Source organism: Acanthopagrus latus, chromosome 4 (genome assembly GCF_904848185.1).
Source record: "Acanthopagrus latus isolate v.2019 chromosome 4, fAcaLat1.1, whole genome shotgun sequence".
NCBI lineage: Eukaryota > Metazoa > Chordata > Actinopteri > Spariformes > Sparidae > Acanthopagrus > Acanthopagrus latus.
In genome coordinates, this window is record NC_051042.1 from 33,054,882 (window position 1) to 33,082,853 (window position 27,972).

The 27,972-nt window shown below is 43.0% G+C and overlaps 3 protein-coding genes across 4 annotated transcripts; 2 read left to right on the forward strand and 1 right to left on the reverse strand.

The window, feature by feature from the left end:
* Positions 1-8,794: 8,794 nt before the first annotated feature.
* On the forward strand, positions 8,795-10,918 carry LOC119018808 (cocaine- and amphetamine-regulated transcript protein). Its single transcript, XM_037096790.1, has 3 exons — positions 8,795-9,062; positions 9,480-9,563; positions 9,657-10,918. Exons 1-3 carry the CDS (start codon positions 8,871-8,873, stop codon positions 9,762-9,764), a joined length of 384 nt encoding a protein of 127 aa, XP_036952685.1. The 5' UTR covers positions 8,795-8,870; the 3' UTR covers positions 9,765-10,918.
* Positions 10,919-15,956: 5,038 nt separating this feature from the next.
* Positions 15,957-20,108, reverse strand: LOC119018594 (CDKN2A interacting protein). Of its 2 annotated transcripts, none has more exons than XM_037096392.1 (4): positions 19,962-20,108; positions 19,284-19,533; positions 19,075-19,193; positions 15,957-18,298 (listed from the first exon to the last, which is right to left on the reverse strand). In XM_037096392.1, exons 2-4 carry the CDS (start codon positions 19,529-19,531, stop codon positions 17,709-17,711), a joined length of 957 nt encoding a protein of 318 aa, XP_036952287.1. In that variant the 5' UTR covers positions 19,532-19,533; positions 19,962-20,108; the 3' UTR covers positions 15,957-17,708. The 2 variants fall into 2 exon arrangements, with proteins under 2 accessions (XP_036952287.1, XP_036952288.1); XM_037096393.1 differs by lacking the exon at positions 19,962-20,108 and adding an exon at positions 19,718-19,901.
* Positions 20,109-20,223: 115 nt separating this feature from the next.
* tubgcp4 (tubulin, gamma complex associated protein 4) lies at positions 20,224-27,957 on the forward strand. The gene is made up of 18 exons (XM_037096391.1): positions 20,224-20,434; positions 21,118-21,246; positions 21,458-21,580; positions 21,661-21,714; positions 21,842-21,898; positions 22,711-22,790; positions 23,190-23,391; positions 23,476-23,641; positions 23,733-23,857; positions 23,947-23,997; positions 24,080-24,185; positions 25,216-25,323; positions 25,897-26,041; positions 26,129-26,306; positions 26,878-27,012; positions 27,111-27,227; positions 27,317-27,456; positions 27,604-27,957. The coding sequence occupies exons 1-18, from the start codon at positions 20,357-20,359 to the stop codon at positions 27,608-27,610; spliced, it is 2,001 nt and encodes a 666-aa protein (XP_036952286.1). The 5' UTR covers positions 20,224-20,356; the 3' UTR covers positions 27,611-27,957.
* The last annotated feature ends 15 nt before the right edge of the window (positions 27,958-27,972 follow it).

A 27,972-nucleotide genomic window follows, 5' to 3' on the forward strand; every position in this document is an offset into this window, starting at 1 on the left:
TGATTTAATGGCAGGTTTTTATGCATTAATCATCTCCTCCACCCACACAAGGTTGGAAACAGATGCTTTTCTTTCCTCCCTGCGTGATAATGATGCAGATTGTGTCAGATAAAAATTTTTTTTAAAAAAGAGAGTTTATTAAAAGAAAAACAAAAAAAAGAGAACAAGAAGAATATCTGATGGATCAAGTGAAGGGATTTATTGTGACAGGAGGAAAATCAGCAGCTGCTTGAGCGCAGAAATTGTGCCGGAGGCGTCTCACCAGAGCTGGTAAAGAGCAAATGAAGAGAGAGGTGAGAACATTTGTTTGGGGGCATTTTATAGCATCTAAATTTAATATTTCATTTTGGGATGACCCAGGCGGCTCGGACCAGACTGATGGGTTCTTTCAGTCGGGTCTAATTGGGCGGCTGTTGTCGATGTTCAAGGTCACTGATACAGAAAATCGTCTGTCAATCAGTAAATCAGTCATATAATCATGACCGCTGCCTCCTGCTGCGTTAAACACACCTCGCCACACCTGAATGCACCGCTGATTGACTCTTGCCGGCCTCTGCAGGATGCTTTGATTTATCTCCAATCATCATCATCATCATCATCATCATCATCAGCCTCACCGGCAGCGCAACATGTAACCCTAATCAATACAGGAACCTCCTCAGATCAACCGGTTGTTTCACACCGATCCTCTCGTGTTGCTCTGTGATCTGGTGATGTCTAAACATGAGACTGTTAATTAGATTTTAAAGTAAAAGCTATAATGACTTCCTGCTTTCTAGGCCACCTGGGTGCAGCGGAAACAAGACACAACACTTCACGATGCGGCTGATCACCAGGAAAGGTGCGAAGAAACAACAGCACTGATGTCTTTGTACTGTGTCTACTGGAGTTAGCATGCTAACCAGCTAGCCTCAGCCCAACCTGTGTCCACCCTGTACCACAAGAGAGGTTGGGATATGCTAGCTGTTAGCATAATAAATGAACAAACAAAAACAGTCAACTAAATGTCAAGAAAGAAAAACTACATCTCCACACTTTCGCAATTCAATTTTCTCTCTTTTAACAAACTAAAACGAGCTGAAATTCCTCGTCAGCCCATCGTAAAACTCACTCAATCAAGACAAACACAGGAAGTACCACAACAACAACTTTGTTGTGGTACTTCCTGTTTTTGTCTTGATTTCTCTGCCTTCTGACGGAGCTTCCTGTGTATTTGGTGCTTGTGTTTTCCACAGTTTTCCCTGCTCACCTGTGTTCGGTTAGTCATCACTTCTTGTGTATTATAAGTCCAGGTCTTCCTCTCTTTTTCTTTGTCTGTTCGTCTGTTCTGTTTTGCCACGTCAGTCCTCCTTCTTTGGTTTGCTGCCGTTTGTATTTTAACCTCAGCTTTGTTAATTTAAAGCTCACCTTTTGTTCTGTCGCCTGCCTGCCTCGTCATGTCTCGTGTTTTAGTCCTCGCAACACTCAACTCAACAGGAACTGAGTGAAACTCCCCAGAACTGTGTCGGTTCGGCTCCACACTCACCTCCGGTCTGGCCCCAAAATTAATCCTGAGTTCACAGACTAAGATGTGAAAATATTTCACGCCTACTGTCTCGTCTCATCCCCTGATTCATAGTCCTGGTCAGAGCTGCTGTAAATCGCCTCTGTACTGTATCCTCTGTCTCTAAACTGGGATCTGTTCAGTCTCTGAGGGAGTGTTTAGTCCCAGTCTGGTGACCACTGTGCTCAGCTACCACTTAGCTTCACGGCTAACTGCTCCACTTGCTAACAGCAGCTATTTTCTCCAGCCAAAGAAAGCTACAACAAATTAGAGTGAAGTCCAGTACACTGAGAAGCTGTACATGTTATGCTGCCCCCTGTAGTTTTGGAGCTACCTTCAAAAATCTGGACATTTCTCACAAATTGCACCTTCAAGCTGAAACGTTTTCTTACAGCGTACCAGAGGAAAGAGTCCTCAAACTCGGGAAAACGTTAGCATTTTTACATTTTTTATTATTTATTCATGTGTCTAACAAACACGACGGCTAACAATGTTGTCTTGTCGAACAAGGAGACTCATGTTTACAACTTTACAACTTACAGATTCATTGTTTTTCATTTGTAGTACGTTGTAGTTGGAAGCTTACTGGTGGTGATGGTGACGTCATGCAACTGTTCATTTGTCCATTTATTTAATTTCCCAAAAATCACAAAAGCTGCGTTCACCTGTGGAGATTATCTCACTGCATGAAACGTCTCAGTATCATAAACTTGCGGTTTCCACAGCGTTTGATTTCTGCAATTATCGAGATTCTAATGGAAAACTCCCGAAGGCTTCTTGTGGAGGGAACCAGGGCGATGCTAACTGCAGAACGTCGTCCCTGCAGCACTCTGTTAGTGGCACTAATGAACGCTTTACGGGCGCCTTATTGGAAAGTGATAACAGATCGACTTTATTGATGGCACGCAGGGGAGGCGCAGCATCCCAGCAGCGGACGTCTTTGAAACGATGGCGTGCAACCTGGAATGATCTGCAGCAGAAGTGATCATGATTTAGTCCTCGAGTCCCTTTTTTTCCAGTTCATCTGCTCACCTGACATGTCAAACTCCTCTCGAGATCTCTGCTGGGAAAAGTCCTCCGAGTTAAAAATCACTCATCTAAACTTTATGTTGTTCAGAATGAAGATGGACAGAAACACGGATGACTCACTCGGCCGTGAAATTAGACGTGACAGCCCGTCGGTGGAGTCAAACTCACAGAGCTGCTTCATGTTTTTAAACTTTATATCACAGTTCCTTGACACCAGTACAGTAATGATGCTCATTAATCACAGTCTTATTTCACACCGATGACTCGTGAAACTGGAGATGGAGCAATTAGTGATGAGTCACCACTGGAATTAACACCCGACCCTGGCGGTTCTTCGCTGCGAGAGCCCGACTGGTACGCAATCTGATGACCAATCAAAAAGCAGCGCTGAGAAGACATGCTGGTTTATGTGTGTGTGTGTGTGTGTGTGTGTGTGTGTGTGTGTGATACAGAATAGCTCTGACGTGATCCTCTTATGTCACCTTCTTTCCTCTCCTCCCTCCTCGCCAAGTATCCGCTCAGGGTGTTTTCCGGAAAAGGAGTCGCTTTTTTGCGAACAAGGCGGCTCAGCGGTGGTCGTATCGGTGTGTGTGTTTGTGTGTGTGTGTGTGTGTGTGTGTGTGTTTAAGGCCAGGCTTCACATCCCACCTCCCCCATCTGTCAATCTGCTGCCTCACACTCTACATAAAACTCCCAATTTATCCAAAACAAGCTCTCACTCGACGGGAGAGTTATTATGCCTCCGGGATGCAACATAACACCTACAACATCGAACGACACCACCTGCAGAACTCTTCAGTTTTATGTTTATTTCCCTCGTCACGATTGTCACATCGGCCCAGGAAATACCACCGTCCTCCTTTTTGGACTTTTAGACGTGCGGGTGGAGAGCCTGCAGGTTTATTTATAGCTCCTGACTGTAAAACATTTCAGGGATATGAGAACACAGGATGAGGTTTCCAGAGAAATGGGTGTGATGGCATCAGTAACCAGGCCAGAAACACACAAAACCACAACGATCCGAGTGCTTTACACACACAGACTCACACACACATTGATTAGACGCCTCTTGAACTAAAGGAAATATTGGAAACAGAGAACTCATCAGAATCGGTGTCAATTAATTCGCTCAGGATAATAAATGTACAGGGCAGCATGTGAGCTGATTAACCTGATAGAGGAAACCACCCAGTCCAATTTTCCGGTGATTAAAGGAGTAATGAGTGGAGGGAAAAAAACCTCTGAAGCTTCTGTACAATCATGAGGCTGAACTTCATGTCCAGTTTCATATTTTAAGTTGACGGTGTTGTGCTCTGGTTGAGTTCCACTTGGTTAGAGTTTGAAAACGATCATGTTTTGACTTTAAATATCAGCGTCACGTTCCTGTCGCGTGTCTTTTGGGTTTCGTGGTGTCTTTTGCTCTTTCTCCTGTTTTTCCTCGTCAGCCTGATTTTCCCTCCACACCTGTCTTGTGTCTGTTTCATCAGCCCGGCCCTGTTACCTGAGTTCCTCCTCATTCTGCTCTCCTTCCACACCTTCACCTTTCCCTCCTTCCAGTGTTTTTTCCAGCCGATCAGCTCCTCCCGTTTCTAGTGTTTTTCCATTAATTTCCCTCACCTGTGTTTCTCCAGCTGCACCTCATCCCCTCGTCAGCTTAGTTCGTTTCTAAGTCCAGTCTTTTGTTCAGTCATTGTTGAGTTTGCTGGACTCTGTTTCCCTGATGTTCCTCCATGTTTGACTGTTTCTGGTACTGCCAGGATCCGGTTAAATCTCCTGCACCTGGGTCCATCTTCTGGTTTATTCACCAGAACACAGACAGAGGATGTCCTGACGTCTCGCTACAAAGCACGTCTTGCTTTGTCGAACGTCAGCTCAAATAAAAATAGTAAAAGTACATTTTATTCATGTCATATCAGCTCTTTTCATGGGAATCAAACAAAAAGTTGGTGAAGTCTTTCCACTCCGTCTGGTCCTCTGTTCAGGTGAGACGAGGGAAAAAGGAATAAATCTCAGGCAGATTTACAGGACGGACAGACGTGTGATAGACGACGTGTTCACACAAACACATCAGAAGCAAAATTAAACTAAAGAGGACAAAAATAAGAGTAAATACAGAATGAAGCAACAGACTTGAAGCGAGTTTCTCTGACGGATGTTTGAAGCAGCAGCGGCTCAGAGCTCGTCTCCGTCACAACACATCTGCTGTCGCTGCTTTTTGTTCCCTGCTGCTTGCTGTCGGCAGTGAACTCTCAGCGGAGCAACAGGTGGGCTGGAGCTGCTGCAGGAGATCACTCAGCTCCTCGCACAGACACAACGTGGGCAAACTTAACACGTTTGAATCCAACCATCAGGGGTCACCAGATTAATATTTGTTGTAGCGACTTCCCGTCAGTCACAAAGCTGGAAGTTAAATTGAAACTCTTAAAACTGCCTGTAGGTATAAATTTTTATTAGAACGCTGTAAACTCTGCACACAGGTGTAGACGAGGGCTGGTGTTCCTCTACGGCATCTTTCTTAATGTTAATAAGATTTGAATGAAATATTTCCCCTCAGGACGCGAAGCCGGTCGGACTCAAAGTGTCTGGTGTCCATTTTTATCCTCACTGATTTAAAGTTGGATCATCTGATCGGTAAACTCTCCAACAAGTTTGTGACTCTTGAGGGAAAATGATTTGAATCAATATAGAAGAAAAGGAGCAACTTTGTGAACGAGTTTCAAATATACTAACAGTTTTTCTCTTCCTCTTTACGTTGCACTTTTCAGGTAGAATGACAAAACAGGAACATGTACGTCAGAGCGATGAACCTGTAACAGTTACCGTTCGCTCTACGGAGCATTTTAGCATCTTCCAGCTCGTTCTTTTGTGTTTTTACAGGCAGAAACGTTGCAGTTTCGATTCCCTCTCACTGTTCTGGAAGCTCTGATAGACCTGATGTCAACCTGCCGAGCACCAAACAGTAGAGAACACATCATCATCAGTCTGTTTTTAAAACATAGGGAGACCCGCTAAGAATAGGTGACTGACTCCTTTCCCATCACCGGTAGCAGACAAGTTTTCTTTTCTTTTTTTGAAGGGTAAAAGTCTGATCTTTTCTAAACCTGGACAAGTTTTTGTTTTGTGCTGGAACCCAACAATGCTATGACCATCAACAAGTCCTACTAGGTCCAAATATGTGATGTGTTTTTTATTCTAACTGGATGTTGCATATTCATCATTATGAAGCTCTTCACATGCAGAACTGACACCAGAGGGGAAGTCGTGTAGTCACTTTTAAACTTTCAGCCAACTGAAACAGAGACATAAAAACGGGCAAACTTAACAAATCTGAATTCAGCGATCAGAGGTTATGAAATCAATATTTGTTTTAGCGACCATCAATCACACCGCTGGAAGTTTTAATCTCTCTGTGACATTTGGGCTTCAGGATTTGGAGATGATTTTTTAACTGAGTGATGGAAAGACAGATGAAAAGGTGTTAACGTGCCGACATCCAGAACAGATCAAAAAGGAGCAAATACTGACTGATATCTTCCTCAGGAGGCCAAAACAGAGCTGGAATGAGTCTGAATGTTGAATTTACATTAATCAGGTGAACAGAAACGAGAATCAATGAATTTTAATGTTCCTCTGTGTCTGCTGGATGTGTCCCAACATTTTCAAGTGATGATGTGTCACTTACTGTTTGTTCTGCTGCCCCAATGTGGCCAAAACAGTCACTGATCGCAGGTTTCCAAACTCTGTTCATGGTCACGCTCTGATTGTTTTGTCCCAGCGGTCTATAACTGAGGTTTCTGTGACCGAGGCGTACGGTTTATTACACCTCACATTTATTTAAGTGTTGAGTCAGCTAGCTCTAAATATAATTTGTTCTGCCACACCGTTGTTATTCATGCTTGGGAGTACACAATCTGAGAGCAGTTTGAGCCAGAATCCCCTGACGTCCTCGACAATACCACCGAAACCACCCGGGACACAGATCAGACGAGGCGAGCGTCTCCGTGAACTGTGAGCCTCCAGCAGATGGCTGTCAGGCGTACGGCGCAACAAAAAAACTAATGAACTAGTGGCGGTGAATGGAACGGCCTGGTTGTTGTGAATGAAATGTTAAATTGGTGTCTCACTCATTATAAAGCGAGGAGAGCGAGAGAGAGACATGAGTCATGCAGCCTGGAGCACAATCAAAGCTTCCTGCGCCTTCGTCTCCGTCGCTGCTGACGGACCCGAACGAGCGATCAATGCAGAGAGCCCGGATAACTCCGGCACAGGATTAAGTTCACAATACATGCAACAACAGCAGCAGTCCATGTTGTGTGCGTGTTTACGTTCATCCTTTGCATTGTCACAGTGGGATCAGCGGTTGCGTAAGAGGTAAAATGATATCATGTTGTGGCTGCGGGGCGGAGAACATGTTCAGTCTGACGGTGGACGAGCGTTTCGTGCAGCTGCTTCTGTTTCCTGACATCATTTATCACTGATAAGAAACTCAAAGAAAATGTTTCATTAATGTTCTTATCATTATTAATTATGATGCTATCAGAGATCTATTGCACAGACACACTAACACTTTATCATTCTGCACAACACTTTGTGATTCTGGTTCCAAGCGTTTGTTACCTCGTGTGTTCAACCGTGTCTGCTGTCAGATGGTTTACAGAAAAACTACTGAACTTATTTACACCAAACTTAACTGGAGAATATGAGACCTGAATCCAGCACCAGAGATGGAGCCCCATATCTTTTCTACAGAAGTTGCTCAGTGGTGCTTGAAGCCAAAAAGAAGAAGTGCACTCAGGTACTACAGACTCCTGTCGACCGAGCCGGCTAACTTCCAGTTTATCTCCCAGCTAACCTGAATGGAAATACAATGATTCAACAATGCAACTCTTCTAGACTTGCAAGAGCGAATAATCCAAATTATGACAGTGAAATGAGTCATTTTGCATTTTGCTCAAAACAAATGTATCCACCATTTTACAGACGCGTCTTTCACATTGTTAGCTTTGGAGGAAAACTCTTTTTGGTCCACAGAGCACCAGGTGACGATGTGATTGAGATGTGATGAGTGATTTAAGTGAAAAGATGAATGCTAATGCTAGCTGCATGATTAGATGAGCAGGCAGCTAAACTCTGTAAATCGCCTCTGTACTGGACTCCCTGTCATCAACATGGCGGCAGCTGACACCGACACCAGCCTTGTTCCCTTGGAGGCTGGTACAGTTAGCCACTGTTAGCTGTTAGCCACTGTTAGCTGTTAGCCACTGTTAGCTGTTAGCCACTGTTAGCTGTTACTTTAGCAACAAGTAGAGCCATCTGTTCATCATCCGTTTCATTTCAGCTCAACCGTATCGGCGCGTCACTTTTAATCCACCTGTTATTCTTCCACAACACAGTGGAGACTGTCGTGCCCAGGCGGAGGTATACGCTCTACAGAGTGCCACTCTTATTGCTAGAGGTCACCCGCTGCACAGATGACTTCGAATCACCTTCCCCCCTCAACGGCTGCTTGATTACGGCAGATAATCAGAGCTCGGTTTGTCCTCCGGGTCATCAGTGAACTCTGAAAGTCAAAACTACTTTCAAGGTGACGAACCTGTAAAATCACTGAGAGAAGAAATGAAGACGGAGGGAGTTTAACGCCGGCGCTGTTTGGTTTCCTCCATCAGTCACAGCAGAAAGGACCGACTGCGTCACAGAGTTTACATGCAGGAGAGGCTGTAAAATGTCATTCTGAGGTGATGATGGGGAAAAAAAGTAATGTGTTGCAAGTTACTGCGTCTCCACATGGAATACTAAATAAATCAGTGTTCTCAGGCTCGCTCATCACTGCTGTTGGTTACAGTGGAAGTGGATCCCGAGGCTGTAATCCAGCAGAGATTACCACTCAAAGATCTTGTTATGAGTTAAATTATAATCTCCTAATGACAACAGAGACACGCCCAGACATCAAACTGCACCCAGCTGACTGTCTGAATGCTCCTCACACTGCATAGAGATGACCTCATCACTTTAAACCCTCCAATCAGCGTCTGAGTGCGGAGTAATCCATTACCTCTCCGGTAACGGCCCCCCTGGCAGCGCTGCGCTTGTTATTGTTGACTTTTTGAGGCATATTTTGCCCAGCAACTTTTACGGGATGACTCACCCAGGGCGGCTGTTACGCATGACAAAAAAAAAAAAAAAAGAAAAAAGAAAAAAAAAAATCAAAGGATAAGGTGGAGCGAGCAGATGGCAGGAGTCAGATAAAAAGGTGTTTGGCGCGGGGGAGCGAGCTATTTGAGACGGGGACAGGGGACACATGATGCCGCGCACCGGGACCATCCAGAGCTCCAGGCTGCTCAGCGGGGCGCTGCTCTGCGCGCTGCTGCTGCTGCTCTCCAGCGTCGCCGCGGCCGAGGTGGTGGACGCCGAGTCGGAAGAGGAGCTGAGCCCCAGAGCGCTGCGGGACTTTTACCCCAAAGGTCCGAACCTGACCAGCGAGAAGCAGCTGGTAAGATTCAAATCTGCGACGCACAAAAAAAAAAAAAGACAGAAAACTTACAGAGAGAAATGTGAATTATTCTGATTGTATTCTAACATATTTTGCACTCTGAGATTCAGCTGTGTTGTGTTGAGTAAATATTCAAAATGTGGCCATTAAATCCAGTTTGTGACCCCCCAAAAATCAACCAAACTCCATTCAAAAATTCACGCATTTAAGATTTTTTTCGTTCACATTAATCTGATCGATTTGTGTCATTTTAAACAGAATCTATTATTTAAATAAAACTATATGATAGATTATTATATAACTTTGCAAACGTATTTGTTTTATTTGAACATATCTTGAGTGGTTTTTTTTAAATTTTTTTTTAAATCACGGTCATTGAGCGTCTTTTTTCTTCTTTCTTTCTTGGTTTCCTCGCAGCTCGGAGCTCTCCAAGAAGTTCTTGAAAAGCTGCAGGCTAAACGACTTCCTCTGTGGGAGAAGAAATTCGGCCAAGTCCCGACGGTACATTTATATCTCATACATTGTGATTGACGCTGTATTGGTTGATGCTTGTGTCTGCGGGGAGAAATGACCCGTCTGTCGCTTCTCCCTCAGTGTGATGTCGGGGAGCAGTGCGCCGTGAGGAAAGGCGCGCGGATCGGGAAGATGTGCGACTGTCCCCGGGGAGCTTTCTGCAACTTTTTCCTGCTGAAGTGCTTATGAGCCTCGCCGGATCTGAATGTAGCTGCTGCTTGGTGCGGAGAGGAGAAGAAGAAGAAGAAGAAGAAGAAGAAGAAAGAAAAAAAACTGTCACTTGATTCCTTTGTACAGTAATTATTTAGTTATATTTTTTATGATGCAGCTGAGGAGCAGGCGCGGTGACTGCCCGACCCAAACGAATACTATAGTAGTTCAATATGAGCAGGGCCAGTAGAAACACTGAGGTCATACCCCTCCACCTGCACCTCCACCTGCACCTCCACCTGCACCTCCACCTCCACCTGCACCTGCACCTGCACCTGCACCTGCACCTGCACCTGTTGTATAACTCAATGCATTTCTTTGCATTTTGACTGGACCAATAATCACTTATAGAGAATAATGTCACTGCAGCACATTGATGGAAACTGGACTCAAATTCCAACAGAAGAAGAAGAAGAAGAAGAAGATAAGTAACAACTGACTTAAATGTATTAAACTTAATAATCTGCTACTCTCGATAATAAACATGTCATAATAACATCATTAATACATCTATTTTAGTTCAGTAGATTAAGTTCAGTAATTTCACTGTTCAGAGACAATTAAATGATGAATAAATCATTTGTTAATGTTAAAAATATCAGTTGTAACTCTTTAATAATGTCCAAATAATGTTTATAAATGAGCTACACTGTAATTTTGAACATCAGTTGCAACTTGCCAACAAACAACTGTGAATAAATAGATTATAAAGCATTTAATTGCTTGTTAACAGTGAAATAACTCAAAAACTAAAGTTTGATTAGCTTTACATTTGTTTATTTGAATGATATGACAGATATTTTAAGGTGTGGGATGACCTCAGTGTCCTGGTAGCTGCGGCCCTGTGTACGATACGTAATAAAACATATTATATCACATAAAAGTGAAAGTCTCTGCAGGATATTATGGTGACAGACAGGAGATGAGAACACCACAAAGAACCATGACGTTCCTGTAAATATTCAGATCCACTTTATGTCTGTGAAACCACAAAAAAAAACATAGTTGTGATGTAATAGGAGCTGAGAAATAACCCACAATGCACAGCAAACTCACACACACACACACACACACACACACACACACACACACACACACACACACACACACACACACACACACACACACACACATACACACATATAAAGGGAGTATTATAGTGATTCTTCGTCTGGGCAAATCCAAAACCTGTGTTATGAACTTGAACTATTTTTGTTTCAGATGAATGTTTGTGTATGAGTCATGACGATAAATAACGATAGATAATAAACTGTGGACCATCTTGTTTTGTAAAGCAGTGGAGTCGCCTCTTGTTCTTTAAAAAAAAAAAGTGTGCCTGGAGTCTCTTACATAACGCTCGTGTTTTGATTTGTGTTGATGTTCGGTCAATATTTAGTGAGTGACGTGGATGTGACAGCCATCTGTGACGCCACACCTGCCAGGCCGGGGGTGGAGGGTGCTTAAAATGAAACCTAATCCAGCTGCAGAGGAAGTAGTTATGTAGCAGAGAGTGACTCTCACATCTGTCGCCGTGCCAACAGCCTCCCATTCACTGTCAAGAGAGCAGCTGATGACGTAACGTTCATGCAGATGGATGCAGATTTGGTGTGACCTGAAACTTGAAATTAAAAAAAAAACAAACAATATGCAGCTATTTTTTTTGCAGGGCAAATCACACGTCGGTAACAAACTTCATCATCTCCGTCACTCAAGCTGAAAATCAGGTGAAGTCTGAGCGATGCAGTGTTCTGTAAACACAACATAAACAAAACATAAAATGGCTCCATGCAGCTTATCCGGAGTAATCCAAGTCTTCCGGAAGCCCCCGACATCCCACATCGATTTGAAAAGACGTTATTTAAACCCTTGTTTAAGCTCAAATCTTCACTGCAGCTGCTTCATTTAAAGTGTTCGCACGCTGAAGTCTGAAGTGGCTGCATGAGCTCAAACGCACATCCAGGTTGTAAATAACATCTTTTTAAAATCAATTTGGGATCTGGAGGCTTTCAGAGACTCGGATGATACCGGACAAGCTGTAATTTTACAGTTGTTTGTGAGAATTATCGCTCCAGAAATGTTTTGTGGACAAGAACAGCCGACTCATCTTCACGAGGGCGTAGATAATCACTGAGGTTTCATTTGTGGACGAACTGTTCCTTTAAACATATTTACAGTTCTTCAGTTTTCACATTCATTAGCTGAAGAAGGGAAGTTTCACGGTGCACATCTGAGTGTCAGACGCCTCAGTACGAGCATCATATGGTGACATCACAACCAATATGCAATGTAAAGAGTTTCAGGTGCAACGCTGACAATGAAACACAAAATACCAAGTTCGTGTAAAAGGGAAAACAATAAAGAAAAGAAAAGAAAGTTATGAAATGACCAGAAAGAAATATCTACTTTTGACCTCTTATATCTTTAAATATTGTTTTATCTTAGAAGAGATGTGTTTTATTTGTGCACACATTTAAAATGCAAAAGGATTTGGTGGAAATCAATCAAGATTTCTTCATTAAAAAGTTAACAACTACAATCAGCTAGATTTTTGTTATATATATTTTGTCGAGTTGTGCACTTTCATTATCCCAGACGTTTCCAACAATGTTCAAACCAGAGAAATGAACAAGTTTTTTTCAAAGTCATGGTGTGTTTCATGAGGTCGCCCGTCACGATGATTAAAGTCAGAGAGCAAGAATAAAGTAACTATGAATAAAACATTACATCGTCTGGGAACATTTCTGTCTGAGGCATCGGGAGGATTTTCATCAGCAGTGCTGTTTGTTTGACTGTGTGGTCGTCACTCAGTCACCAGTGAGTGAGTTTGTCTGCAGGATCAACAGCAGGATTATTTTTGCTGTACATCAGCTGCAAACCAGCAATGAGCAGCACAGGATGTGTGTGTCTGTGTTTGACTTCAGGTCGATCACTGAACTCAGCACTCACCAGAGACTCTGGTTCTCTCTCTTCTGTTCCTCTCTCCTCGCTGCAACACAACGCTCATGAAGTAAAGTGCAGCAGCCGGCAGAGACGGATCCCAGCTGCAGTCTGGTTGATAAAGTCGAGTGAAGATAAAGTTACCTGTGAGCTCTCGTCCCGTCAGTACACAGCTCCGGATCAGAGCAGGATCTGATGAGACTCCAGGTGTTTATTCCTCCAGGAGGTCGTGGCTCTAATACCGACTCTGTGACCGGCCCTCTACTCAACACTCTGTAAACATCTCCTGTCTGTTTTCACAGAGAGCCCCCTGCTGGCAGATGTTACATGTTTATGTTTAATAGAAACTTATAAACTTCCAGCAAGACGTCCGAAACTTGTGCTCATTTTTCGACTTGCTGCAACAGATTAATAATCTTCTTTGAGACTTTTAAAGGTGCAATATGTAAGAACTGTCCACTTGTTGAACTCATACTCATGACAGATAGGGGGGCAGCATATCACCAGAGTAACAGCTAACTCCTGCTAACTGTAGCCAACATCACAAAGTTAGCTCAGTTAGCCGTGCAGCTAGCGGTTTGGGCTGAGAGCCTGGAGCACTGTGGAAGTGTTTGCACGAACAGGATCTTTAAACCTTTAAATCTGAGGCTAGCTGGTTATGCTATGCTAACCATTGCAACACAATACACAGACGTTATAACATCAGAACTGTTGATCCTCCACATCCTGTTGATAATCAATAATAATAAAACTGCCCGTGTGTTTCATCAAACACTCTCACATCATGGATTGTAATTTGACGATCGCATTTTCATTCATCGTCATGTGTCGTCTGCAATAAGAGAAGAAGAAGTAATTAAACCTTTATGAAATGTAAAAACTCACATCTCGGCCATTTTTACATGCTTTTAAATTCAACTGGGGGGACTGAATGAAAAAAATATAGTTAGAGAAAACCATTCAGTCACATATTGTAAAACCACTGGACAAACAGGAACATTTGCGGTGGTCGTGCCGACAAACAGGCTGTTTATCTAACACCTGAACAGCAATACCTTGTCCAGACAGCGAGGGATTCGCTATTGATTCCTCCGGGAATTACCTCCAATTCCGATAGAGAGATTGCATGTGTCTGTGAGGGCCTTTTTTTCACACGTTCAGACAGTTCGAACCCGCAGCGATCGCCCGTCGGGAGGAACATTTGTTTGTGTGTGATAATTTGACAGAGAGGCGAAGAATGACTGATAGAGATGTTGACGGAAAAACCGCGAAAACAGACAGAGCGACAGAGGCGGAGGGTGATTGAGAGCGTGATGGATGGAGAGACGGAGCAGGAGACAAATGATACAGTCTGAAATAGAGATTGCTCTCTCGGAATGACATTGTTGGGTGTAAACCGCTCAATACACGAGCTGCAGACAAAGCTGGAGGCAGTGAAGTTGATTTATAACACATTCAGATTAATGTGTGGAGCTCTGCCTGTGTTTGCTCGTGGTGTGTGTGTGTGTGTGTGTGTGTGTCAATGCAAACAAACTCGTACAAATGCAGATCTCGTGTAGCGTGACGTCTGTGACCGTTATCATCACCGCTCCTGACACGGGAGAATAAATATGGGAACGATGTACGTGACAAATCCAGTGATCGTGGTTTGAAAGTATCTTTTTACTTCTACTCGAGTAAAGAGAGTCGGTACTTTCGTCACCTCTGTAGATGTCGAGGATTTGTTTCTTCAACAGAGTTTTGACCGGTTGTGCAGCTGTGATCTTTTCTCTGCAGTTTGCACGTCGACTTTGTGTCGGCTGGTTTGAACAGGTCTGACAGTATTTTTCTAGCTGTGATAAGTGACTCTGTAACACGTCTGTTCAGGGTAGCAGGACACGGTCATCAGCATAGAGGATATATTACTCTCTCTCCCTCTAAGCAGTTTAATCTTTCAGGTGAAAATCACCTATAAGCAGTGCTGCCCTCTAGTGGTGACACCTGAGACCAACTATAAAAGACAAACAGATTGTCACATTATGAAAACACAGATGACACAGCAGCAGTGGTGGAACGTACTGGAATACTGTATTTAAATACAATTTTGAGGTACTTGCTCTTTTCTTAAATATTGTCATTTTAAGCTACCATCGTTCTATTAGACTTCATGGCCTCTACATTAATGTGATACTTGTTATTGTGCAGATTTAGACACAAACTAATACTTTATGATATATTATGAAAAGTTCAGTAAAAAGAGAAAAAAGTGATGAAAACAATAATGCATCAAAAGGGACATGATGAAAACACAATTCTGTGAAATGTGCATAATGATAATAATAATAATACTTTTGGTTATTTGACTGCAGAGGCAGAGTGACAGTATTCATTTACCCTGCAGAACTGCTACTTCAGTTGGACTAAACATCTGAGGACTTCCTCAAACACTGCAGAACTGTGTATCAACTTTTATTTGGAGCATGCTTTGTTCAAGTTGCAAATTTCCCGTCACAGGACATTCAAATCGACCCAAATCAACCCGAGCTGCTCTTGAATAAATCTGACGCGTCATCCTGCCGTCACCGTATGTGAAGCAGTTTATTTTAAGCACACAGATCATATCAGCGCTCGAGTTCAGATTGTCTAATGAAGTGCAAAATATCTCGGTGCGCTCATGTGAACGTGGTCCGGTCAGCTGTGTTGATGAGGCCGAGGGCGTCCTGCTGATGTAAACAGGTTTCAACTGTGCGGGGAGGTCAAGACTCAATGTCACTCAAATCGCTGAGAGTTTATAATTATTTGATCAGCACTTCTGGCTTCTCTTTAACCGTCTCTAATGAGGAACTGGGTCATCCAGTTCAGCGTCTCAACTAGCCAATTATCACTAATGAGAGGCAGAATGTGACACAATCCGACATATTGATTCCAAGAATTATTTTTTTCGTTTAGTGTCATTTTTCCCCCCGAGTGAGATGAGATCATTAAGTTCTGACAGAAAAGTTTTACAGTCTGTTTTCAGAGGGCTGCTGTACACAACATCTCCACGCTGTTAGGAAAATGCTGAGTTCTTTTCTTCTGCAGATAGAAACCAAATTACCTTTTTACTCGGTTAAATCGTTTTTATTTTAAAAAAAATATAAAGAAACAGGACCACTGTAAACGTACAGTTACACAGAACTGCGTGGTCACTCACACGTCAATGCAACTCTGTTCACCTTCAACCAAAACTGGAGAAAAAAAATCAAAAATCACAGCAGCACTTCACCCTCGAACACATCAGAACCGCACACGCTGTATCCAACTGTGTTCAAAGGAACTTTATTAATTATGACACCCCAATATTTTCAACAAAGCCAGTGGGTCAGTGTTTTTAAATCAGTGAGATTAAATAATGAAACAAAAAAAAAAATAGGTCTCCTTTAGTACTTCTGTGTAAAGTCTAACAGGTACTGTGGTTGGCAAGAAGAACACAAAAACTGTAAAGTACAGTCGATTCTTTGACGCTTTTCTTCAAGTGCAAGAAAATACTTTTATAAATCACAGCTGAACTCAGAACTGGACCGACTGGAGCTCTCTGGTCACCGTTACACCAACAGCATGTGGAGCAGTTAATGTGAACTCAGGAAAATGTACTACTTAAACTAGCAAGAGACAACTTCTTCTTTGCCATAACTTTAATCACTCTGGAGTAAATACGGCTCGCACAGTTTAAAGGCTTTAGGAAAATGACACCATCCGCGTTATCAACTTGGAACACTTTTAATAACTGTGGGAGGTAAAGAGGGAGAGCGATAAAAACCAAAGTAAAACAAGAATTAACAGACGGGCATTCAGTCGGTGAAGAGCACTCCCTCCGGATTGTGTCAAAAAACAAAACAACATCAGCTGTCTTCTACCTTGGCATGCTGCTAGCAGTACCAATGTTGCTAACGCTGTTTGTGACAGCGGCTCCAACAGTAAAACCACGAGGAGGACTAAAGTTGAAAGGTCTTCTGTTTCTGCTTTAAGGTGAATTTTTCTCAAAAACATGGGTGTCCCCAGATCACTTCAGTGAGGTCCAGTCCTGTTCAGCTCAAGTCTGTCGTGTGTGTTGAAATACAAATGCAACCCGTTACAGAAACAGCCATAAAACACCAGGGTTAATGACACTGTTACATACAAACAAATGTTGATACCTGACATGACATTTAAAAGTCACTTATGGTTTAAAAAAAAATTCAAATATCAAATTAATGCCTTAATTTACACAATACGTCAATTTCAACCTGTATGAACACTAAAGTCGATGTCATCATGTTTAGAAAACTCACAGTGAGGAAACTAAAAAAAAAAAAAAAAAAAAGAGACAAGTCATTGGTTCTTCCATGTGACTGTCGTTTCCCTTGCAAATGAGAATCTACACTAACAAAAGAGCAACAACGTGAGGCTGGAGAGGAAGCTGTCGGCGTGACTGCACAAGTCACACTCGTGAACACACAGCAGAATTAAACCCGTCACGACAGGAATGAACAAAGGGGAAAAATACATACACGACAAATAACCACAGCAATATAGTGCGATACATTCTCCTACAGTATCAAAGGTGGCATTCTGACATTCCTCCATTCTGACATCAACTTCAAACTGTTTTGACTTCTGGGTGATTTGCCTGTTCGAGGCAGTTTGACTTTTAATGATGGCACACAATCCAAAGCACTTCAATACACTGTTCACCGCCTATAAAACTCTGTAAAACTAAAAGCGGTTGAAATGCAGTCGATACAGTAAAATAATCTTTTTTTGTTGTTTTGCAGATGTATCCCAGATATTTGTGTGTCATCACTACTATGACTAATGCCAAAGTAGACTGTGATGGTTGAATTTACTCAGTGATCAGTCAGCAATGATGGTCAGCTGCATTACAGACTGGTCCCGACACCATCATGAATTTCAGTAGCTCCATTAATTGTCACTTCTCCAGGCTTCAAACAAGCATCACAGCAGGGCAAACGTCACAAAGTGTCTGCTCTATGAGGAGCCGTCTTCCAGCTGCTCGTCCTGAAAAGGGTAGCTGAGTGCAGGAGGAAAGCCCTGACTCCGAGGCTGTTCATCCAACAACATCAAATCCTCCACATCTCTCCCTTTGTACCTCCGTCTGCAGATCTTTACAGTCACTTTTCGCCCCTGAAAAGCTTTGAGGGCCTCTTTAGAAGCCATGGCTTTGGCAGCTGACTCATCACGTCCGTATCCTGTCCCCATGTAAACAGTCTGACAGCGAATCTCACACACGTGGCCTTCCTTCTGTGTGCGTGCTGTGGGGAGACCTGCAATGTCCTTCAGTGGCACAAACACACAGGACAAGGTCTGTTTACACGACTCCACGCAGCTCCGGAGAATTTCAAAATGGTCCAAGTTGGGGCCGAAGCCCCCAGCCGACACCAGCTTCCAAGCCACTGCCTTGTAGAGGCGGTTGAAGAAGGGCTGGTGCTCTGCTGGGGCCTGGGGAGGAGGTCCTGATTTCTGACCCACGGGCCGAGTAGCTGTCCTCCCAGCAGGTCGACTGTCGAGCTCATTAGGCCCACATTTGGCTTTCTTCACACAGCTGTCAGCATCGGCCTCTGCAAACGACACAACAGGAAGGACAGTGATGACTGCACAGAGAAACAGCTTTAATGAGGAAACAGACTCCAGCCTCAGGTGTGGGTGTGTAAAGGAAAAAAAAGCTGCATGTAGGTAATTACACTGGGACCCTGCTGCAATGGAAAATAACACTGACACATGGTGAACCATAACAAGCTACAGGCTGTTTGTTTGTATACACACTTAGTACCTTCCACCGCTGAACTTATTCATAGCTTTCTATTAAATCACATCATTTATAAAGGCTATTCAAGGTGACCACTTCATGGCAAAAACACATTCAGTACAGTGGAGTTCAGAAGCCTGAGACCACATTAAAAATATGGTTTTGTTGCGTAAACCTGGACATAACAGAGTGTTTGATGGTGCTGCTGGATTGCACCATGCTGAGAATGTGCTTTTAATATTCTTTCAACCCACGTGTAAAAAATATGTTGGTGCTAAGGCAATCCTCTGGACCAACCGGCCTCGCATAGAGTGTCCAGGTACTGTACCACCTACGCAGTTAGATGCCCTACCAAATGCCAATGTAAGACCTCCGTTACAAAATATAACAAACCCGTAACACAAATGAGTTAATAACCTTAACATCTAATGGTTTGTTTCCTGGTCGTTGGAGCCTAATCACTCTTTACATAAAACAATACAACATCACTATTAACCACAATACGTACTTCAGGCTAAATTCTACACGTTTCACACAAGCACTGAAAGTAAATACAGTCTGCTTTATTAAAACTGTGCGGTGTCTCACCAGTTGTGGCGTTCCTCTTTCCTCTGACTCCATCTATTGTCGTTCTGTGAGTTGGGGCATCTGTGACAACTATCCCCTCACTCATCTCCTTGATCTTGTCCATCACAGCCTGAGGATAGCTGGGGGGTGAAGAGAACAGAGACAAGTGGAATCATCATCTGCACACCTCGATCTTTGCTTTCTGTAGTTTGTCACCATGTGTTTCTTACCTGCAGCCCAGGAAAACGTGATTGGCCCACACCATGGACAGGGACAGCAGCCTGTCCAGACTGCTGCTGGGGACTCCCGGCTCCACAGTGGGGAAAGCCTCCATGTTCCTCAGGATGAACTCTCTCCGAGCCAGCCACTGTTTCCTGGTCTCACAGTAGCCCCTTAAAGTCTCGACCCATTGGGCCAGCTGCGGATTCTGGCCCAGGTAGTCTGAAACTATGTCCTCTCCGCTCCTCTCCCCCGCCATCCCTGCAACAACAATACAACGTCAAACAAGAAGCGCACACTTCATTCCTTTAAATGGCAAGTTAGTTTAGCTAGCTTGAATCGGACTAACTGATCTAATTAAACCACGTAACTCTACAGATGACTTGCTATAGCTGTAAACCTACTAATTAGCATTTTTAGATCTGGTGTTTTGTTGCTAACTCGCCTGATAGTAGCCCAGTTAAGCTAGCCGTTCACTGTTTTCAGGAGTGCCACTGACAAACTGACTTTAGCAACTAACGTTAAGTTACGCTAAGCGGCTAGCCGACTCTTAACAGCTCCACTTAAAATCACACTGATAGTTTCACCCTCGAGATAACATGATTAAAATAATGCGAGTTGCGTTAACTATGCATATAGTGTACTAATAATGTGTAGAGTGATCATTTTGACTGGTAACTACGACATACCAAGCTCTCTCCGTTGCGAGGTGTTGCTAGCTAGCTACATGGCCGAGTGATGACGCAAGATTGAAGGCGCTACGTTTGCACAGGAATGGACTACATTTCCCAGAAGCGCAGTGCCAGCTTTCGCTTCATTTGTTCCCCCACATAGTTGATTTAAGCCCCGAATCGACAAAGGCCTCGCCTTCATGTCGTCTCTAGCATAACAAAGCCGACTAATGTCCGCGACATTTTAAAATTAAAGTACACGACAGGCAAAAGCAAACAGCCCGCGCCCCGTGATGCTTTGCGTCGCGACGTCACCAACCTGCGACAGCTTCGGGCGGCAGTTTGTTTTGGTCATTGAATTGAGTCTCGCCGCTGCACGATCGTCGATTTCAGTGATTTAAAGTTGAATCATAATGATTCACGAGCTGTTACTCGCGTTGAGCGGCTACCCGGGGACGATTTTCACATGGAACAAACGAACAGGACTGCAGGTAAGAATGAAAGACTGCAGCTCTCTGACGAAGAGACGCTAACGTTAAGTTGCATGTTAGCTAATATGTTTTAGACCTGTCAAACCCTGCTGTTTCTGTTATACAGGCCAAACATATTGAAATTATATCAATGTGCCTAATGACAATAATGTTCTAGCTAGATTTACTAACGTGAAATTCAGCAGTTACAAGTGAATTATGCAGTAGCAGGCTACAGACTGCACTGGATTATTTACCTGCCTCAAATTATTCAGAACAATGAGGGCAAATTGGAAATAAGGAAACACCTGAATTAGGTTTTATTAGAACTACCTGGAGAAGACAGAAGAGAAGCTATAATGAATTATATTATTCTAAATGTGTCAGGCATATACAGTTAGCATTAAAAAGACGCCAGTTGCAAACTTTAAAGGCCACTGTATAGTTTTGAAGAAGAAATTGAAATGAATTATCTTAATATTCACAATATTAATGAGGTTATATGGCACAAGTAATAGCCTGTAAACGAACTGAATCTGCAAAGTAACTAGTAACCAAATTTATCAGATTAATATAGTGAAAAAACCCATATTAGTTGACTCCTAGTTTAAACCTGACTAGTCCAGAGGCAGAGGAGAGAAAGCATTGTGTTGTTGTTGTTGTTGTTGTTTTTTTCAAACATAACCACTTTGTTTGACCCGCAGGTGTCACAGGACCTTCCCTTCCTCCACCCCAGTGAGACCAGTGTCCTCAACCGGCTCTCTAAACTGGGCTCAGATTACATTCGCTTTACAGAGTTCATAGAACAACACACGGGCCATGTGCATCCACAAGTGAGTGAAAGTTATTTGGCTTGGAAACATTTTAATTCTAAAATGAAAATTTAAACATGCATCTTTTTAGGAATCCTGACTGTTCATTCAAAGTAGTTTTTTAATGTTTGGCTACATTTGTAGTATTGTTGTTCTATGAAGATATAAAGTTGTACTTTGCCTTTTCTATCTACTACAGGGTTTTTACTTTTTTCTTCAATTTGTTCTTTAGGAACATCACACGAATCAGCCCAACCAGACGGGACTTCATGGAATTTACTTGCGGGCTTTCTGCACAGGGCTGGACTCCATGCTGCAGCCGTACAGACAGGCCCTGCTGGACCTTGAGCAAGAGGTAAAACCATGTTGCAGCCAAAAAGACTAAATGTTGAAGCATGTGATGGAATGCTCATTTAACTTGTGTGTATGTTTCAGTTTCTTGGAGATCCACATCTGACAATATCTCATGTCAATTACAAGCTTGATCAGGTACATTTCTGAAGAGACAATTTAAGATTTTACCATTTGAAATACGTTGAAGACACTCTCACATTGGGAAGTCTTTCCACAGTGTACACATCTGTCTGTCTAACACTGAATTTTTCTATTTGTAAAGTTTCAGTTGCTGTTTCCTTCAGTGATGGTGGTGGTAGAAACTATAAAATCACAGAAGGTAAGAACTGTTTATGAGGTAATTCACCAGGAAATGTAAATTCAGTTTGGAGCACAGTGCTGCTAGTTGAACATGAGAGGGAAAGACTCGACTGACTGATTACATTAGGCTTCACCACAGAGACCCAGAAGATAAAGAAAACAGAGAAAGAAAGACAATCAGGCGATTAGTTTTACTTGCAAGGAGAACAGAGTGTGCGTACTGTCTCACGCTCCAAACTGCTCTGCCGCACTCCCTGTTCTCCTATCTTTTATTTCCTTAGGGTGGTTACAGAAAGGTCATTGTGGTTAACTCTTGCACAACTTTATTTTTCTCAGCACATGCATCTGCTAATATTGTCTTCCTCTTTCAAAGTAGGACATAGTCAAGGTTTCTCTTATCTGGTTATGAAGCAGCTGCACAGGGAGTTCGTGGACTCGCTATAGTAGCAAGTGTGTGATTTCTCTATGCAGACAAGAAGCTGACTCAGCAACAGTTACTCTTTGCAAAACATTCAATAAGCGAGTGATAATATGTACAGTGATTCCAACAGGGTTGTATGTAACTGCAACACTGAAGTGAAAACCAGAGCTCTTGTTGCACATTTTACCCACTTTATCACCACAGAAGCTGTTAGAAACACAACGAGAGAAGTTGTTTGTCAAAAATTGAGAGCAAAAAAAATTTTCTTTGAGGGGAAGCATCGGTATTCGCAGAGGTAGCACTGTGGGAACCTCCTTAATTAAGAAAATGACAAGAAGTCTGATCTGTACAAACATCTGGGTACCAGAACTGACAGTTGTGTACATTTTGTGTCGTGTGTGTAACTTCAGATCCACGGCTGTCAGATCCTGGAGACGGTGTACAAGCACAGCTGTGGGGGGCTTCCTCCCGTACGCATGGCCTTAGAAAAGTAAGTCAGCTCACTTTGGGAAAGACTTGATTCCAAGTTTTAAAGTTGTGTTTACATCGTTGGGGTAGGCTGTCGACTGTTGTGTAAAGATTGATGACACGACAGCTCCCCAAAAGTGAAGCCAGAACATCTTGATCGCCCCCTGGTGGCTGGATGCAGTATAAGTTATGAACCCCGCCCCCTCAGAAGTGAAATGATTAAAACTTGAAGCTTAAAAGTACGAGTTAAAAAATAATTTGTCTGTAAAGAAATGAGTAACAAGTAGAAAACAAGTTGTAATGTATTGTATAATAAAAATAAAGGATTGATTCCAGCTTTTTACTTTGAACCATTTTTTTACACTACAATGCATTTCATAATTTCATTCATTATCTTGTTTTTTTTCCACACTTCCTGCAGGATTCTCGCTGTGTGCCACGGTGTGATGTACAAGCAGCTAGCAGCCTGGATGCTGCATGGATTGCTGCTGGACCAAAGCGAGGAGTTTTTTGTGAAGCAGGGGCCCAGTGCAGGAGGAGCCGCTGCCAACCAGGAGGAAGAGGAGGAGGACCTGGGGCTGGGAGGCCTGAGCGGGAAACAGCTCAGAGAACTGCAGGACCTGGTGAGAGCCGACACCCCAACACTGAACAGCCGCTCAGTTTGTGTTTAGGAGTCTTCATGATCATCTGTGTTTGTTGTGGTGCAGAGGCTGATCGAGGAGGAGAACATGTTGGCTCCGTCTCTCCAGCAGTTCTCCCTGCGGACAGAGATGCTGCCTTCTTACATTCCCATCAGAGTGGCAGAGAAGATCCTGTTTGTTGGAGAATCAGTCCAGATGTTTGAAAACCACAACCACAGCCCCTCGAGAGCTGGTAGTCCACAGTGCTATGATCTCTGCAAAGTCTAGATTTAGTCTTTATTTCACCAAGAGAATACGACACATGATGGTTTTGTTGTGTTTAGGCTCCATACTGAAGCACCAGGAGGACCTGTTCGCTGCCGAGCTGCACAGACTCAAACAGCAGCCTCTTTTCAGCCTGGTGGATTTTGAAAATATGATCGATCGCATCAGGAGCACAGTGGCAGAGGTGAGCTCAGATACTGCTGTGTAATAGATAGTTAAGCTTCAACGCTCAGTGTGACTAAATGAAAATGTCACAATCTGTCTAACTTCCAGCATCTGTGGACTTTGATGGTGGAGGAGTCGGATCTGCTGGAACAGCTCAAGGTACATATGAATCACTCCTGGCTCTGGATCCCAAATCATGACGTGAGGAAGAAACAGTACTAATGTTTGTATTTGCTTGCAGATTATTAAGGACTTCTACCTGCTGGGTCGTGGCGAGCTCTACCAGGTTTTCATTGACCTTGCGCAGCACATGCTGAAGACGCCTCCGACAGCCGTCACTGAGCACGGTAGATTTTAATACTTAGACCTAAATCAGATCTGTGAAGTTCGTCTCAGACTTTAATGTTTAATAGGTACAGAATCATTCTGTAGCTGTTGCTGCTCCTGTTTTATAACAGAGCAATAGGCTCAAACTACTGAGAGAACAGTGGTGGCTTCATATCAGCCACTGAGTCACGATCTCACAGGTTTTAGCTTTTGAAAGGTTTCTTTATTAAAGGGAAAAAGTTGTTTTCTGGGTACACTTGTGTTTTTAAAATGTATATTACTGAAAGAAGCAACATAGTATCAGAGTTAGGACTGCATGATAAAGTAAAAAAAAAATAGATAGGTTGTAATGTTATGTCAGATGATGTGGTTGCAGTAGGATTTGTGATTAGTGGAAATGATCATTTTGGCATCACAATTTGAATTTTCACTGGAAAAACTATTACAATCAATTGCCAAACAAACATATTTCCTTAAATCATTTACTTTTATTAAATCAAATGATCTTATGTTAAACTGTTCTTCTATAACATCCGCAAAACCCAGCATGTGCTGTAAAATAAATGACATGCTCTTTGTTTTTAAATTGATGTTTGCATATATGAGTAAAAGTCAAACACATAAACAGAGACAAAGTGATGTTTATTTTTGTTGTAGAACAGTGTTGATAATGTGTAGCTAAAAGTATAATCTTAAACTTTAGATGTTTTCTCTGTTACCTGGTGATTTTAAGCAAAAATGTCAGAACATTTTCTGGTTCCAGCTTCTCATAAATGAGGATTTTCTGCTTTTCTTCATCATTTATGACAGTGAATAAAGAGTCTTTGGATTTTGGACTGTTAGATGAACAAAAGAAGCAATTTGAGGACATCACTTTGTCTTCTGGGAAAGTGTGACATGCATTTACAACATTTTATAAACAAAATGATTATTTGTTAAAGTAATCAGCAGATTGATTGATGGTGACAGTAGCTGTTAGCTGTTAGCTGTTAGCTGTTAGCTGTTATAAGAAGGAACCGTCTGTGTTCCAACATGTTCTCTGTTCCTCAGATGTGAACGTGGCCTTTCAGCAGGCGGCTCATAAAGTTCTCCTGGACGACGACAACCTCCTGCCTCTGCTGCACCTCACTGTGGACTACCAGGGCAAAGACAGCAAAGGTGTGCTGCTGACACACACACACACACACACACACACACACACACACACACACACACACACACACAGCTCACTTCACGTTCACTATATAAAACCTTACTTACCTTGATGTTTGGCGCCACCCAGTGGTTGTAAGATGTATTTATAAATGGTTTCACCACTAACAGAGCAGCTGGTTCATTTCATGCCAACTCACCCAACATTCACAGCGTTTCCCCGTTCATCTCTTTCTTGAAAAGAAATCTTGTAGGAAGTTCTGTTAAATTCATGGGACTTTGTAAATCCAACTGTTATATTCTTAATACTTTTTTTACCATTTTCCTGATTCATTGTATGTTATTCTACACCTCACCTATTACTTATTTTTCACTGGATTGCATTGAAATTTGTTCTGAGCATCCAAGAGACAGTAAAGAAACTTGGAAACATTCATTAATTTAAATAGTTGGTGCTGAATGTTTACAATAATCAAATTAATGTTAGACTGACTTCGTCCTGTTCGGTGCTCATTCTCTTGATCTCTGTAATTTTGTCCGATTTAGTAATTATCATTATTATATTTGTGTATTTTTCAGAGTCGACGGGCCCCAGAGACGGAGCCACTCCTCCCCAGGACACTTCCCCTCGCGAGGTCCCTCCTACAGGCTGGGCGGCTCTCGGTCTCACCTACAAGGTTCAGTGGCCGCTGCACATCCTCTTCACTCCTGCTGTCCTGGAGAAGTGCGTTCTCATGCAGTTTCACATTTCTAGGATTTACTCAGTGGTTTGCTGAGTGCAGCTGTTGAGCCTCCTCTCCTGTGTGTTCAGGTACAACGTTGTGTTCAGGTACCTCCTGAGTGTTCGGCGGGTGCAGTCGCAGCTGCAGCACTGCTGGGCTCTACAGATGCAGAGGAAACACCTCAAGTCCAGCCAGACTGATGCTGTCAAGTGGAGGTTACGCAACCATATGGCCTTCCTGATCGACAACCTGCAGTATTACTTACAGGTAATGAAAGTGAAGGAGGCACCACATGTGTACACAATATGTATGAATGCACATTTCCCAAAGACAGAACAGATGGAGAGCACAGGAGGTTTTTAAGAGCAATCATGCTTCAGTTTGCTTTTCATATCTGCTGCTTTGAAGGTGAGAGAGAGAAACTAGGATTGCCAGCAGGCCAGACAGTCTGGTTTTAGCTCAGGCAAGTGTGTCTATGGGATTATTTTCTTATGATTTAGTCACAGCAGAGTCACAGCCCTCTCATCAACAAACATCTCGCCCTGGAAAAGCCACCATGATCAGTTCTTCATGCTGTTATGGAACCAGTGCTTAGAGCGGCCAAAGTCTCACGTCACAGCAGTAATTTGTCACATCAAGATTCACTGAAAAGTCTCATTGGACGCGACATCAACAAATACAATTCGGTGAAACTGTTCGAGGCAACGTTACCTGGCTCACTGACAGTCCTACGTTTGACTCTGTTGTCTTATATAAGAGAACACATCTCTTCTCAGAAAAGGCCTGTATCTTCAATCACACTGCATCAGCTGAGTTGTTTTCCTGCTGTGTGTCTCAGGTGGACGTGCTCGAGTCTCAGTTCTCTCAGCTGCTCCAGCAGATCAACTCCACCAGAGACTTCGAGAGCATCCGTCTGGCCCACGACCACTTCCTCAGTAACCTGCTCGCCCAGTCCTTCATCCTGCTGAAGCCGGTATCAGTCACACTGGTCTAATTATGTTGGAACTTCATCAACTGTTGAAATGAATCTGTTGTTTCTAACGAAGACCGTTTGTTCACTTCTGTCCTCAGGTGTTTCACTGTCTGAACGAGATCCTCGAGCTGTGTCACAACTTCTGCTCTCTGGTCAGCCAGACGGTGGCGTCGCTGGACGAGAGAGGAACTGCTCAGCTGGACATCCTGGTCAAGGTGAGACACTGTTAATGTCTCTCCTCATCTCTCTAATGATGTAAAAATTGAACGGTATGTTTTATAAAACCACCACGTTTCAATTCCAGGGCTTTAGACGCCAGTCCTCCTTACTGTTTAAAATCCTCTCGAGCGTCAGGAACCATCAGATAAACTCGGATCTGGCTCAGCTGTTACTGCGACTGGACTACAACAAATACTACACCCAGGCTGGAGGCACGCTGGGCAGGTAGGACAGACTTTGAATGTTATGTGTGGTGGGATGAAACGTCCAGATGCAGATTGTTTACAGTATCCAGCACCTTTTTTGTTTTAGACTGCTCCTATCAAACAGGCTCAGCGTTCATCCATGTATTTATTTTTTCTTTCTTTTCAGTGTTTAAGAGCGCCGGGGATTCAGATTTGAGTCGATCTCTGCTAAACTGTCACACCGGACAGAACACATGTCACATGCCTGCTGCAATTATCTTGAAAGAGTCAGTTCACCAACGTTGTTCAGTCATTTTCCGACCTCAGCTCCGGTGTTATCCAGCAATGCCGACAGTTTCTGGTGGATGGATTTGACTTTAGTGACTCAAGCTGTCGTTCTCTTTAGTTCTACAAACACGTTTCAGCTGGTGGACCTCCTGAGGCACTTAGCTTAGCATTAATGCCATTGGACATCACCTGCTGTTCCAACTTTTTATGCTAACTGACTTCATATCCAGCTTGCAGACAAAAGTGGTATGAATCTTCTCATCTGAGT

Coding starts and splice junctions, on each gene's coding strand:
- LOC119018594 (XM_037096392.1), bottom strand. CDS start 19,531: ATGGCGGGGGAGAGGAGCGGAGAGGACATAGTTTCAGACTACCTGGGC. Junction 19,194..19,283: donor CACGTTTTCCTGGGCTGCAG/GTAAGAAACACA, acceptor TTCACCCCCCAG/CTATCCTCAGGCTGTGATGG. Junction 18,299..19,074: donor AAAGAGGAACGCCACAACTG/GTGAGACACCGC, acceptor TGTCGTTTGCAG/AGGCCGATGCTGACAGCTGT.
- LOC119018808 (XM_037096790.1), top strand. CDS start 8,871: ATGATGCCGCGCACCGGGACCATCCAGAGCTCCAGGCTGCTCAGCGGG. Junction 9,063..9,479: donor TGACCAGCGAGAAGCAGCTG/GTAAGATTCAAA, acceptor GTTTCCTCGCAG/CTCGGAGCTCTCCAAGAAGT. Junction 9,564..9,656: donor AATTCGGCCAAGTCCCGACG/GTACATTTATAT, acceptor CTTCTCCCTCAG/TGTGATGTCGGGGAGCAGTG.
- tubgcp4 (XM_037096391.1), top strand. CDS start 20,357: ATGATTCACGAGCTGTTACTCGCGTTGAGCGGCTACCCGGGGACGATT. Junction 21,581..21,660: donor TGCTGGACCTTGAGCAAGAG/GTAAAACCATGT, acceptor TGTATGTTTCAG/TTTCTTGGAGATCCACATCT. Junction 23,642..23,732: donor CCACAGCCCCTCGAGAGCTG/GTAGTCCACAGT, acceptor TGTTGTGTTTAG/GCTCCATACTGAAGCACCAG.